Here is a 14,828-nt window from a genome sequence, read left to right as displayed (position 1 = left end):
TTTGTTTTCTTCGTTGGAACATATTTTAAAAGTGGATTCTGTAGCTTCTGTAAGCCACAAGGTACTCTTTGTACTATACAGAAATTTACATCAAAAATTGCTTTGGAGGGACTGGGGTGTGGCTCAGTGGTAGAGTGCTTGCCTAGTTTGCATGAAGCCCTAGGTTTGCTCCCCTGCACTGCAAAGAGAAAAAAGGAAAAGAAAATCCCTTTGGATGTTTATTCACTTTTTGAGAAAGATAGTGGGCTGTATTTCCTTAGAGTTGGTATAATAGGAGTTTGGGGACTTTGTGGGGAGGCCATTCAGTGGATTACACTGATTGAAACTTTAAGTGCTTGAGTTAGTTAGTGTCTTCCCCATTATTCAGAAAGATATACCCCTTTTGGGCCCAATATTAAAACTGGTTACTACTTGTGAAATCTTGTGTGGGCACCAGTTTTGCTGGGAGTCCTTTGGGTTTGCCTGTGTTCTACAAGGTCTTTCCAAGGTAGCCTAACCTGATTGGTATATCCCTAGCAGTGCAGAGTGTCTTCCTTTCCTCTTCCCCCACCCAGGATGAGAATGCCTCTGACTTAGTTGTTAGGACTATGGGAATGGTTGCCTGCTTTTGAAAAGTGCTTACCAAACTATGTCACTAGCCTGTTGATGTCCTTAGTGAGGTTTTCTGATTTATTTTTCAAGTTCTTTCTGCCATTGACTTTTAGGTTACAGATAGTTACTGTGTTATGAAGGGATACTGAGAGTAAGAAGTTGTTTTTAAAAGTTCTCTGGCTGTGCCAGAGAATGCAACTTTTGCCTTCTAGATTTGGACATCACTGGGGGGCAGGGGGGAAGATATACTTTTGATACAGATTGCTGTCTTCTTAGTGTATCATTTTCTCTGTGAACTTCTTAGTAAGAGAAGAGTAAGTGTAAAAAATAGATTTTTGAGTAATGTTTGTCATAGGGAATATAGATTTGATTGTAGATTACTTTCTGTAAGCATTTTCTAAATTTTGTGTTTGGTATTGGTTTTTTTGCAGTCTAAACAGAATAAGCATTACCAAGGTCGGTACATGTTTCTTACTGTAAAGAACAGATAGGGAAAGAGAGAGCTACATAAAATACAAATGGTAGTTTCAATCTAGAAAATCAGAAAGTAGAGTTGGTATACATCACCACTTAATGTTCTTAATAGCGGACTTCTAGAGCTTGAAATGTATGTAGGAATTATTTGGGGATCTTAAAATGCAGATTGTTTAGGGTGGGGTGAACTCTGAGGTATGCTTTTTTTGGACAGCATTAGGGAGCTATATCCCTATCCCTTTTTAATTTTTTTTTTGAGACAGGATCTTGCTAAATTGCATAGGCTGCTCTTGAATTTCCTATCCTCCTGCCTCAGCCTCCCAAAGGAGCTGGGATTACAGGCATGGGACACTGCTCTCAGCACATGTCTGCATTCTAACCAGCTTCCAAGAGATGCTGATGTTGCTTGTTGAGGGACCAGGCTTTGAACAGTGGGTCTGTAGTACATTGGGGTATATGCACATCTGAAACATTTTTCCTGTACCAGGCACAGAACACTAAAATGAAGGGATGGGCACTGGAATCTGAGATTTAAATTGAAGTTCTTTGCTTTACTAGCTTGAGCAGATTTTCTCTAAGGCAGCGTTTCCCAACCTTGGCACTATTATTGCTACTTTAGGCTCAGATGATTCTTTGTTGTGGAGGCTGTCAGATGGATTGTAGGATGTGTGGCAGCATCCCTAGCCTCTTCCTAGTAGAATCCAATAGTACCCTCCCTCCCAGTTTTGACAATCCAGAAATGATTGCCTAATGTTTTGAGTTTACCTCAGATTGAGAACCACTGTTGTAAAGTTACTGTTGAGAGATGGGACTTGGTGAGGGGAGGGGGGTGGGGGGGGCGCTGTAAGACATGAATGATGTACTTAATCTGAGTAGTATGCTTTATCAGGAAGCTTCTACAAGAAAGACATAGTAGCCAGTCAGCAATCTTTGCTACGTCTTGCTTTCTGGGGATATCAATATTTGAGTTTTATGGAGTCATCATACCATGGGGTGGGGTATATGGAGTTACTTGGGAATTTTAGGAGTTGGTCCTGAGCCTCTGCCCGTTTTTGAAATACGCTGTTACACTTTAGCTGCCCTGCCTGTTTCTTCACTCATGTATTGCTGCTGTTTCTAACTAAGCCTTTAGAATTATACTTAAAATAACATCAAAGAGGCTTGTGTGTCTGTGAGCCAAGGTCTTTTTTTTTTTTTTAATAAACATGTAGAGATTTATTTTAAATCAGTTTGGAACATCATACAGATCAGTTTTGAAGTTTTGTTTTGCTTTGTTTTGGTACTGGAGATCGAACTCAGGACCTTGCTCTTTCGAGGCAGGTGAGGTGCCACTGAACTAAATCCCAGGCCCAAAACCCAAAAATTATTAATGGCTCAAGATACATTGCTTAAAAGGAAGGGACAGAAAGAAAAGAGGCTGTGAATTCTGTTGCAAGAGCTCATTAGACTTGCAAAATCTAACTTCACATGGTTTTGTTGTTAGAGAAGTGCTCAAAATTACAGAAGCTTCCACTTATTTCCACAAAATTTCCCACATGTGTTGACATTAATGTGTGCCAACCAATTCCTATCCAGGTAAGTGGCAATTACACCATTGCAGCTCATTTTTGCCACCCAAGGTCTTTTCTTCTAATGAAAAATTTAAAAACTGGATTCTAACTTTTTACTGTGCTTCAGGATGTTCTTGAAAAGAAATCAGTAACACTGTCTGAAACTTGAAATGCAACTTTAACTTTTGGGTGTTGAAATGGAAGAACGGAGCAGTCTGTAGAAAGTACTGAGGATGGAAGTAGAGGATGACACATAAACACAATTGTAAAACAAAAACAATGTGAAGCTTAACACATTCCCACCAGTTTGAACCACCAGTACATGCATGACTGTTGCATTGGGCAGCCTGTACCACTGGTCATACAAGTGGAACAGTCAATGCACATATCACCATTGATTCAAGCCACCCAGCAGCGAGACATAACAATTTTTGTTTGTTTTTTGTGGTACTGGAGATCGAACTCAGGACCTTGCACTTGGAAGGCAAGTGCAGTGCCACTGAGCTAAATCCCTGGCCTGAGACATACCAATTTTGACCCCATGTTAAACATTACTCTGTGGGAAATGTTGTACTTGGGAGCACATCAGATTGTACTAAGACTGCTCTAATTAATGACAGGGTCTTAGAATTGCTTTTATTAATTTCTTAGGGTCTGTGTTACTTTTCTCTCGCTGCTGAGATAAAATACCTGACACCCAAAGTTAAAAGGGAAGAGGTTTATTTGGCTTACAGTTCATAGGGGTTTCAGTCCATAATCAGCTGGCTCCGAGGCTGGGATGGCAAACAAAGCATTTCAGAGGAGAAACATGGCATGCACAAGGCAGCAAAGGCAACAAGGGAGCTTCAGTTCATAGCAGTGGAAGACAGCAAAAGCAACGAGGAAGTTTAATAACATCTTTCTGCCCCTTTTATCTTAGACTACCAGGGATTAGGGCCGTGCCAAACTAATCACTCACATGTAGTGGTTTAGTAATCACAGGCCCTCAACCCCAGCATCATGCATTCCAGATTCAACTACCTCTAAAAAAGAAAGTCTCACTTCATGCGCATGAGGCTTTGGGGGACATCTAAACACAAGCCATAACAGGGTTGTACTCTTTATAACTTGTATTCTGTACTGTGCAGAAGTTTATTGTATAATTACCAATACAGAAATGCACAATATCTGTACCACCTTGTCAAGGATAACTGGAGTGGAAAGAGTGTCTGGGCTTCCTAGGAGAAGCTGCTCAAGGTGAACATCCTTGTTGAGTTTACCCAGTGGAGATGTTGCTTGTCAGTGGACTTTTCTCTACCAGCAGAATTGTCTTGTGGCTTGTGAACAATCTTAAGGTTTATGTATGAAGTCAGAAGCCATTACAGGAATAAAATATTGTGTCAGAGATGAATATTATTTTTAAAGTGTGTGATACAGTAGTATTTGTTTTGACTTAGTGTAAACTGAGTTGTAATTATCTTAAATCTCCGTAAGAAAATTAAATGGCACACCCATAGTCTCTTTTGTATTCTCAGATCTTGATAGAAACTGATCACAATTTTTGAGCATCCTCGGATAATTGGGCTTTAAAAAGGGGGAGCACAGTCTTACATATTCCCAGTGATCCTTTAAATAATTGGCTTTAAAAACTTGTATGCAAAACTAGATGAGCTCATCAAAATAAGTGCCCAGGTGAAGGCAGGGTTAGACTTCAGGCACAGTTACGGAGTGCATTTGTTGTCATTCCTGTTCCCTTCTGCTAAAGGGAGGGGGACAGAAGGCTGGTAAAAACATACTTAGCTGACTTGAGGGTAAATCTGGTGAGTCATTTTATTGAAAAATGGCAAGGCACTTGAACAGACCCTTTTCCTGAACAGCCTCCCATAGACTGTCCTCCTACCTGTCTTAGCACAGCATTCGCTTCTGTCCCACGAGTCTGCCCAACCAGTTCCTAGACCAGTAGATCCTTTCTCATAACTGAAAAGGCAAAAAGACCCCCCCCCCCGCAAAGTGCAGGTCCTTGTGTCATAATTTTTGCTTACTTTTCTCTAAGAACATGTATATGAAAAGAAGTGATAGACATCTACTTGGTCTTTTCAGTAGATTCTCAGAGCCTTCACAGTAATACCCGGGGTTCACAGGTTAGGACTTACCCCCCAATATTGAATCTTCTTGGGGGCTCCTGTTGTATAATTTATGGTTTTAACTACATTTCATGGTTTCACTTAATATTTACTAGTTTATAGCTTGTCTTTAACCTCAATTTTTGAAGTTTTAATAGAAATGCATAATACATTTTTCTTTTTCTTTTTTTCTTGGTACCAGAGATTGAACTCGGGACCTTCTGCTTTTGAGGCAGGTGGCGGATTCACTGAGCTAAATCCCCAGCCCTACGTTTTTCTATTATAGTTTGTGGTATACTTGATACCGTTTCTTCCCACCTTTTCCCTGAACTGTCAGAGTTTATACTCAAGCACATTAAATTACAAAGTTAACCATCTTTATTTGGATTTGTACTTATGTATCACACATAACAAGCTGAAAATGTTAAGAGTCAATGTTCCTGCTGGGCCATGCCGTGAGTTCCAGGCCAGCCTGAACTACATAGGGAGAACCTGTCTCAAAAAAAGACTTAATGTTCCTAACTGGTTGCTCCACTTCCAGTAATCTGTACCAGTGGTTCCACTGGCTAAAAAGCAAGCAGGAAAAGGTTTATAGACTGTAGGCTGCTGCGCCCCCCCCCCCCCATAGTCTGAACTATTAAGCCTAGGAAGGGCTCCATGGAATATTTAACTTTTAAAGTTCTATAGACTATTACGTATGTTCCTTACGTTATAATAGAACTGGGCCCAAGCCAATGTGTTAGTTACCTCCAGGGTTAGCTGGGCAAGGTGGCACATGTTTATAAATCCTCTCACTGAGGGAGGCTGAAGCAAGAGGATCACAAATTCAAGACCAGCCTGGGCAACTTAGCAAGACTTTGTCATTGAAGTATTTTTAAAGGTGCTGAGGATATAGCTCAGTGTAAAGTCCTGGGTTCAATCTCGTACCACAAAATAAACAAGCAGTATAGCTTCTAATTGGTAGTATTTTTAGGAGGCAAGATTGGAATATTCAGTACTGGATTTTATAGGCCTTAGCTTCTTGTCTCAGCTTGGTTCCTCACCAATAAAGAATTCAGAGTAGGTCTTTTCATTTAGATCTTAGATTATTACAAAGAACACATCAATTTCTTACAGTTTGGGGAGGCTAGAAATCCAAGATCAAGGTGCTGGCAGTTTCAGTGTCTGGTAGGGGACTTCTTAGTCTCCAGACAGCTATCTTACTCCATTCCCTCACAGTGGCAGAAGAAAGCTAGAGCATGTTGGGGGTGTACACTGTATAGCAAGGTATTTTAGAGGGACATTCATCCCCATCCATGCAGAGTTCTACTTTCATAGCCTACTTACCTTCCAATGGCCAAACCTACTCATACCACTACACCCTGGAGTTAGGGTCTTGAAGGGAGGGGTTACAAATATACAGGCAAACTTGTAATGATAAAAAACCTGTTCTAATTTCAGGAGATGAAGTAACGAGGGTGAAATCTTTCCACTAGAGAGGTTACAGCTTGTTTATATGAGAGCTGATTCCGAGTTGTTCCTGGCTCTACCTTGTGAAAATTGTGGTCAGATGTCATGTAAAAGTAGTATTCTTTTAAACACAAATGTAAACGGCTTCAGTCTCTCTACAAGATGGTCCTCATCTTAAACAAGTTTTTGGGCCGGGGATTTAGGTCAGTGGTTCCACTGCCTACCTTGCAAGTGTAAAGACCCAAGTTTTATCCCTGGTACCAAAACAAACAAACAAAAAAACGCAAGTTTTTAATAGTTCTTAGGAATGCTCACCACAAAAAGATTTTTAAGGACCATATTATTTGAGCTAGTGGGAGTAAGTGATAATAAATTAAATGGTGATCACTACCATTTAATGAAACTACTGTGGGTATACTGCTGTACAGTCTGTCTCTGGTGATCCTCCGGCTTCATCCTCCCAGAGTGCTAGGATTACAGACATGTGCCACACCACACCCCCTCATTTTAGTTCCTGAGACATTCCTGTGAGACAGGTGGTGTTAGCTTGGGTTTAGGTTTCGTAACTTGCTTAAGGTCACACAGCTAGTAATGCTCAGGTCAGTGTCTGAGCTCTTTCTCTCTTTGGCCAGCCCAGCGTGCCCCCGACCTTCTATAAAAATCACAGTATCACCCAAACTCTTGTTCTGACAAGATCGGGCGCATTCAGGGTGGTATGGCCATAGACCCAAACTCTTGTTCTATTGCTTCTCCCATCCAAAATTTAAGATGGGGGTGGGGGTGGGGACCTGTATACTGTGTTAGGCTCTAAGAAAGTATAGTCTCTAAGTAGGCTTTTTATTCCTCTTCATCTTTTTCTTAAAAACCATGTTCAAGTCCTTTCTTTAATGACCTAGTAGAGGGCCTCTTGACAAGTGCTTATCCTGTTCAGTATCAAAACCCTTTGACAGTGTACTGCCTGGTTCATGAACATTCAGTAAGTGTTTAAATAAATCCAATTCATTTCATATATTTATTTAAAAGCACATCTTTGCTTGCTCTATAAAAATTAAGTATTGACTGGGTATACAGGACTCTCCGAGGGCAGACCTTTTTGTTTCACAGACACATCGTCTTGAAGGTCTGAAGTCAACACAGATGAAATTTTGTGAACTGGTCACTCTGTACCATTCATTACCTTATGCCATGGTCTCCTGGAGGAAGGTCTTTTTACATTAAAGACAAAACCATTTCTCCATTGTTCCACTTGTGATTTGTGCAGCAAGTATATTAAGTTCTTCATGGATTTTAGCCTTTGGAGGGTAAAAATTTTAAAAATTATGTTAATGTACTTGATTACAAACCACTGTGGAAACGAATACAATGCTTTGCAAAGGTATTGTGGCCAAATTACCCAAGACTATTTAATAGGTACCAGGCTTGGATTAATGTCTCAACTATAATGTTTAAAGAATACAAAGGCAGAATTTTATATGAAAATGAAAACTGAATAACCTGTAATGGATACTTGTCATTCTTCACCTCCTACCACCCAGGAAAGATTATAATGTAAAAAGTACAACCACCTATTACATTCTTTTTAGGGTAAGGTTATGGAGATAAAGAGCAAAGAGCTTGTGAGTCAGAAAAATCAAACTTTTGGACTTAAAATGCCCAGTTACAGGCTCTAAGGAAAAACTTTTCATTTGTCAGTAATTTAGCTTCTGTGTGATGTTTTTCTCTTTTTTGTTTACATTTTATGTGTCAATGAGATGTTTGAGATTTAAGCCCTTTCTTACAAAGGAGTTAACATTCAGCCAACTTATTTGGCTGATGGGCTATGTTGCAGCACTACCTCAGGTTCTGCCTAAAGGTGCTTTTTTGGGGGGGGGGTAGAATCCACATACTAAAGGGGAAAAAAGAGAGGTGATCTTTCCCTCTTTCAAGACCATGTAAGAACTGGGATGGTGCTACTGTCTACTTACCTGTTGATACATTTTCCCACAGTGCTGGTCCCAAAGGTGACAACATCTATGAGTGGAGATCTACCATTCTTGGGCCTCCAGGATCTGTGTATGAAGGTGGTGTATTCTTCCTGGATATCACTTTTACTCCAGAATATCCCTTCAAACCTCCAAAGGTAAGAAATCCCCCCGATTTAGTTTTTCACAACAAAACTAGACTTCTAGTATGTCTTAAGGAATCTATATGTATGTGAGCATATGACAACACTTCAGATGGACTGTGCGCCTCATTTGGCAGAGACCACATCTATGAATGAGTGTTTTAAATTGTGGTATTTTTGTTTTTATGAGACAGGGACCTGCTGTGTCAGGCTGGCCTTGAACTCTCACAGTGATCCTGAGTGCTGGGATTACAGGTGTGTGCCCGCACACCAGACAGACTGTATTATTTATAGTAATGTTAGCAACCCAGAATTAATCCCCTATTTTCTGCCTTACAGAAAAAGGCATCTAAAGTTTAAAAAAGTTTTAATATCCATGTGCTGAAACTAGAGAATCAGAATCACCTGCTAAAGCTTTGAACTGCTTTTTCTCATCTTTTGGGTTTGTTCAAATCACCCCTCTGCTCTCTGACTCTAGTATAGGTGGGGAATTGCCCAAATCAGCCATTTCTTGTGACACCCAACAACAGCCTGATTCTCATGGCCAGTCAGAAATAACAACAAGAATTGGAAGTTGTTTAAAAAAACGAACTGGTGGGCCGGGGATTTAGCTCAGTGGTTTCACTTCCTGCTACGCAAGTGCTGCAAAGACCTGAGTTCAATCCCCAGTACAAAAATAAATAAATGAATGAATGAATAAATAAAATAAAAAAACAAACTGGTAATTACAGCAATTTTTACATTGGTTTCTCAGTGTATTTCATAAATACTGTAAAAGTTAGGAAACCAAACAAAATGATGCTCATGTAGCTTGTATTAATGTCTACTCTGGGTGATTTTGGTAGAATGTCTGGATCTGGTGTATGAGTCATAAAAGCAAAAATAATCTCCAGATTTTGTTATAGCTTTTTTGAGTGTGTAGCCATTCTTCGGCTAGTTTTTAATGAGTCTGATATATGGTTCTCGGTGTTTATGATTCTGAAGCTTACTCTGGAACAGTGTAGTACTACCAGCTAACACAAGAGGTCAGCAAACAATTAGCTATTCAAACTTGAAGTGTTAAGGAAGTATTGAACTTTGCTTTTTGTCAGTGGACATTAGTTTTAAATGAAATAGACAATATTGTATGAAAGAATAAGTCTGACCTATCTTGTCAGCTTTAAATTACTGTATTGTATTACTCACCTTTTAACAGCCAAAACAGCTAGCAGTTTGTTTAGGATCATTCAGTTAAAAGTTTGCTGTTTGAACATTGTCTGACACTACCTTATTTTTTCAGGTTACATTTCGGACAAGAATCTATCACTGTAATATTAACAGTCAAGGAGTTATTTGCTTGGATATATTGAAAGATAATTGGAGTCCAGCACTAACTATTTCTAAAGTCCTCCTTTCTATCTGCTCACTTCTTACAGACTGCAATCCTGGTAAGGTTATTAATATTTTACCTTGTTTTATTCTTCCTCTCCTGAAAAATACTTGATTTTTTTTTCTAAGTTTTTCTTCAAAGGAAGTTTTTAATCAAGAGAAGCTGAATTCAGTTGTTGGAAAAAATTGATTTGTTCTAGAAATGAGACGTATATGTTTGTCTGGGGTTTTCACATTTTGATTCATTCTCCATTTCTTTTTTAACATACAATTCTGTTAAAATAAACCACCTACTCTAAATGCCAGGTTTCCTGTGTATTGGCCTAAAGGTGGTAACTTGAGGTGGCCTTCAATTTTGAAAATGCTCACCCTTGTTGTTTTTTTTTTTTGGCTAACTGCTGAGTGATTTACTAAATTGTGATTTTCGTTGGACAAAAATATATTGTCTGGCTAAACCAAATACAACGATTCTATGTTCAGAGAAAAGGTCCAGATTTTGACCTCTCAACCTGGTTTCTCCTCAGGCACACTGGTAAACAGTGTTACCTGTAACAGCCATGAAGGTTTCACAGGGCCCCGATGAGTGCCACTGAGGTGAAGATCATGTGAACATGACTGTGTGTTCACAGTAGGCTGGAGCCTTGAACTTGAGTTTCATGGAATACAAACAGCAGAGAAATTCCATTGAGTGTTACTTGTTGGGTGAGAAATGAAATAAGGAAATAAAGCCAGAGTATTCTCTTTCTATAATTATCTCCCTCCCCCATCTCACTTCCTTGTTATGCTTTGTAAAATACTGGGAAAAACACAAGAGTAGGGGAGTGGTATTTCTAACAGGTTTGATCACAAACACAGTGTTGTAATTGACTATAAAATGCAATTTCCCTCTCTCCAAAGTAATCTAGTGTTTTTCCCCCCCAGCTGACCCTTTGGTGGGAAGTATTGCTACTCAGTATATGACCAACAGAGCAGAACATGACAGAATGGCCAGACAGTGGACCAAGAGATACGCTACATAAACTGGGTTTTCACAATTCTTACGTTATTTGTCTGTCACAGAAGAGAGCTGCTTATGATTTTGAAGGGGCGGGGGAGGGTGGGAGTTGGTAAAGAGTAGGGTATTTCTATAACAGATATTATTCAGTCTTATTTCCTAAGATTTTGTTGTAACTTAAGGTATCTTGCTACAGTAGACAAAATTGGTAATAGCAACTTTTAAAACTCATTAGTTCTACAATATTGGCTGGAATGTAGAGAAGAATGTACATTTAGACATTTGGATTCAATTGCTTGTAGTACATAATTTTTAAACAGCTCAATTTTGTACAGGTTATACACATGGCCATTTATGTAAAGTCACTGTAGGGCGGAATGGGGTTTTTTTGTTTAAAAAATTGGAATTTGTTTTTTCTTTCTTGGAAGGGAGCATTGATATTTAACAGAGTTTTTAGAGACTGTCATCTCATATATATATATATATATATATATATATATAAATAAATATATATATAAAATAGACATGTGGCTATAAGAGACCATGTAGGAAATTAGTAGTTAATGTATTTTATTTAAAGGTTTGAATCAGGACTTGGGAGAAGCTGTAGTGAAATACCTTAAGCTGTTAACTGTAAGGCGTGGAATAGGAGTCACTCAGTGGATTGGTTATATGTTGTAGACTTCTTAACGTCTGCATTTGTTACTGTGCTAATAAACCGTATTAAAAACAATCAGCTGACACTCTGTTCATTTACTTTCCTTTTGGTTGCAGTTTTCAGATTTTCCCCTTAAAATAACTTAATGAAACATGATTTACCTTTAAGACTGGTACTTTCTACAACAGTAGATTGGGAGATGTCTTGAAAAGGTTAAATCCAACCCATCTAGGTTTCAAACACAAACTCTACTGCATCTTTTTATTTATTCCTTTTGGAAATGGACTCTGGATCTGAGTGCTAGGATTATAAGCATGTACCACCATGCCTCACTACTACTGCATCTCTAAAAAGCATTTTCTAACTTGTAGTTGCTGCAGTAGAAAGTATATAAAAAATGGATTCTGCTATGAATACACTGGTTCACCTGCCTTGGAGGGCAGTTTCCATATGTGATCCCTCCAGGCAGACCCTAGTGCACATACATTCACTACAGGTTTTTAGAAGGGTATGGTAACTGTGTGGATACTCAACATAGGTCTACATTGCATTCAGCAGAAAAAAACCAAACTATAACAGTCTATTAAATTATATGGGGAGAAAAACCCAGAGGATGAAAGGGGTGAGAAAAATAGCAGCAGCTTATTTATAAGAATTACCTTTTACATGCGTAGTTACTGGACTGAATTCACTAAACTGAGCAAATTAATCTTAAAAGTATTCCATTTAAAATGTTACAGGCGGGGCCGGGGATTTAGTTCAGTGATTTTGCCACCTGCTGAACAAGCGCAAGGACCCGAGTTCGATCCCCATTACAAAAAAAAATGTTACAGTCTACTCATCAGCGTGTTCTTTGCTGAACAGCTTACTTCATATTTACTTAAGTCAAATGGTTAACTGCTTGATTCACTATTGAATTCAAGTGGCTTACTTCCTCTTAAAAGTACAAAGCCGTCTACTTGCTAAAAAAATTAACTACATTGCTCAGATCTTGCCAAATTTCAGAGAATCACAGTTATAAATGCTTATGATGTATTTATTGCATCTGACTAGGCATCTAGAAAAGATAGAGTATTCCTTCTAAAAAATGGAAGCTTCACTGCTAGGTCATTCTTAAAATAAGGAAGAGCCTCTATTTTTTTGGTTTATCAACAGGGACTGAAGCTGAAGAACAGAAAGAAGCCTCTGGGTGTGATAAACCTATTTCCACTGCCTATTACCTCATGTTAAATGAAATTTGGAACAAAACCAATTCATAACTTTTGTCTTAATTCAGTGAGCTCTCCATGAGATCAAAATTATTATGGAGTACCCAAATTGTTCCTTGGTATTAGTCCTATTTGGTTACATAAAAATTGTCATGTTTCATAATCTTAGACATTAATGAACTTTTAAAACAGATGCTTGAGCTAAAAAGTTTGCATAGACTTATACAGAATATGATAGCTTCTGAAACATCTTGTGTGGTTACAAAGGGTGCATTTGCATAGTGTTCAAATTTTATTTTGCTGTTTTAACAACTACAACATAAATGACAGGTGCCAGTTTCAGGGATAGGCTTCAAAAGAGAATGAGAATATATTGCATACTAAGCAGTAACAAACTTACTAGTCTGATAATTTCATAATTTAATTATTACCTGAAGTCCATTAAATTACTTAGGGGCTTCCTTAAAGGCCAAAGGTAGATACAAATGGCCTACTTTAAATATTAAGCTTACTCAGTATTCACAATTACAGGCAATCACTATTCAACAAACAATTGTGTAATTGCTGATTTTTAGTTTTCAGAGCTAGAGTTTCCTTTGTTTTTCCTCCCAGGCAAAGGGAAGCTTGATTTGCTCTGGGGTTGGGAAAGTTTACTGGCTAGTAAAGTGAACGGTTCAATCAAAGTTTTCCGATCCGTAACAGTTACCTCCCATAGTCTCACTTTCTCGCTTCTTGCCCATTGCTGTGCCACTTCAGCATCCACTTGTCTCTGCTCAGAAAGGTCAATTTTGTTTCCTAATACAACAATTGCAACCTGAAAGAAAATGCATTAAAAAAATTATACTACTACTTGGCCAACATCAGATTTTAAACAAAATAGATAAGGAAGAAACATTGTCCCATTTAACAAACTGCTTCATTAAAGAGTAAGGTATCACCATCTTCCCGAGTTATGTATAAAAACACACATAACTGTAAAAAAAAAAAAAAACAACACATTTAACACAGGTAAAGTTATACTTTTTTTTTTGGTACTGGGGATCCAACTCAGGACCTTGTCCTTGAGGCAGGCCCGGTGCCCCTGGGCTAAATCCCCGGCCCAGGTGAAGTTACTTTTAACTCAAGTATGAATGGAAGATAGCCTTGGAAATGAACATCTTGGATAATGGTTTAAGATAATGGTTTCAGTGTGTATTTGTTTGGCTCTGCTTGGGTGTTACGGTTTATATCTGGATGTCCCACTACCAAAGCCTCATACAGGTGGGGCTTCGCAGAGGTGACTGGACTACAGGAGCATGAAACTCATAGATGGATTAGTTTACAGCTAAATGTGATGTTGGAAAGTGAAGCCTACTCAAGAACCCGGGGGGGGGGGGTGTCACTAGGGGTGTGGCCTGAAAAAATCTCTCCCCCTCCCTGGCACCTCCCTTTGATCTCTCTCTGCCTCCCACTGCCACCGTGCCGTGAGCTCCTTCTCCTCTGTCATGCCACCCTGCCATGGAGCCACATGATTACGGACTAAAACTTCTACAAAGTGAGCCAAAATGAACCTTTTCTTTTAAATTGTGGGCGTTGGGTATTGGGTTTCAGCAAAAAGAAAGTGACTTAAGACACTGGGGGATTTGCAACATAATGCTTAAATAGAAGACGACTCCTAGAGCTATGAGAATTCTGTACATCTAAGAATCAATCTTAAGTGCTGGAAATAAGATTAGTCCTTATTCTCAGTCCTAAAAAAGTACCTGCTATTTGATTAATCATGGGCCAACAGAAACATTTTACACTAAATAGAAGTAAATCATACATTTAAACCTAATGCCTACTCTCACCAGGCCCTGCTTTAGGTGACCAGAACACAGCAGTCACTATCATGTCAAAGCCCAGGGGGAAGGGAGAAGAGACTACCTAGATTTTCAGATGATGCCAGTGGAAAAAGGGGGCTCAATTCTCAAAGACGGCATCTCTGAAGAACACCAAAGCAGCAAACCTTTGAGCCATTGCCGTTTTTTACCATTAAGGTGTGTACCCAGTAAGGCAAGACTTTGTTCCTGGCAGAATGGAATAAGCCCAGGTTCTGGTTTCCTTAGTAAAACTCGTATTACTCCATCTCACCAGGAACTACCTTCTTCAAAAGCCTTCGTATCATTCTTTTTGGTGGACTGAGGATTGAATCCAGAGACACACTACCACTGAGCTACATCCCCAGACCTTTTTAGTCTCTCTAGTTGCTCCAACTGGCCTCAAACTTGTGATCCTCTTGCCTCAACCTCCGATACTACTGGGCTCTTCCTGTCATTCTTCATGTACATTCCCCAGTATCCCCATCTCTC

General features: G+C 39.1%; 2 protein-coding genes across 17 annotated transcripts in view; one reads left to right on the top strand and one right to left on the bottom strand.

Moving 5' to 3' along the window:
- Nucleotides 1–11,365, top strand: part of Ube2e1 (ubiquitin-conjugating enzyme E2 E1) — a 76,983-nt gene extending 65,618 nt beyond the window's left edge. For 3 of the 7 annotated variants that reach the window (XM_087182211.1, XM_087182209.1, XM_087182208.1), the window contains 3 exons: nucleotides 8,153–8,285; nucleotides 9,550–9,697; nucleotides 10,560–11,365. In XM_087182211.1, the coding sequence (XP_087038337.1) occupies nucleotides 8,153–8,285; nucleotides 9,550–9,697; nucleotides 10,560–10,657 (379 nt within the window). In that variant the 3' untranslated portion in view covers nucleotides 10,658–11,365. Of the gene's footprint in view, nucleotides 1–8,152; nucleotides 8,288–9,549; nucleotides 9,698–10,559 lie in introns of those variants that run through there. The other 4 variants (XR_015439535.1, XR_015439534.1, XR_015439536.1 and 1 more) reach the window with 3 other exon arrangements.
- Nkiras1 (NFKB inhibitor interacting Ras like 1) overlaps nucleotides 1–14,828 on the bottom strand; it is a 51,959-nt gene that overhangs the window by 10,567 nt on the left and 26,564 nt on the right. For 6 of the 10 annotated variants that reach the window (XM_087182212.1, XM_087182213.1, XM_087182214.1 and 3 more), the window contains 2 exons: nucleotides 8,131–13,312; nucleotides 7,344–7,458 (listed from right to left, as the gene is read on the bottom strand). In XM_087182212.1, the coding sequence (XP_087038338.1) occupies nucleotides 13,070–13,312 (243 nt within the window). In that variant the 3' untranslated portion in view covers nucleotides 7,344–7,458; nucleotides 8,131–13,069. Of the gene's footprint in view, nucleotides 1–5,861; nucleotides 7,459–8,130; nucleotides 13,313–14,828 lie in introns of those variants that run through there. The other 4 variants (XM_021238725.2, XM_087182215.1, XM_087182218.1 and 1 more) reach the window with 3 other exon arrangements.

Source organism: Heterocephalus glaber, unplaced genomic scaffold, assembly GCF_053883595.1.
Source record: "Heterocephalus glaber isolate CG9 unplaced genomic scaffold, H.glaber_assembly_v1.0 deba00001472, whole genome shotgun sequence".
Taxonomy (NCBI): domain Eukaryota; kingdom Metazoa; phylum Chordata; class Mammalia; order Rodentia; family Bathyergidae; genus Heterocephalus; species Heterocephalus glaber.
The sequence above is the reverse complement of the archived record's forward strand: the minus strand, read 5'-3'. Positions and strand labels throughout refer to the sequence as shown.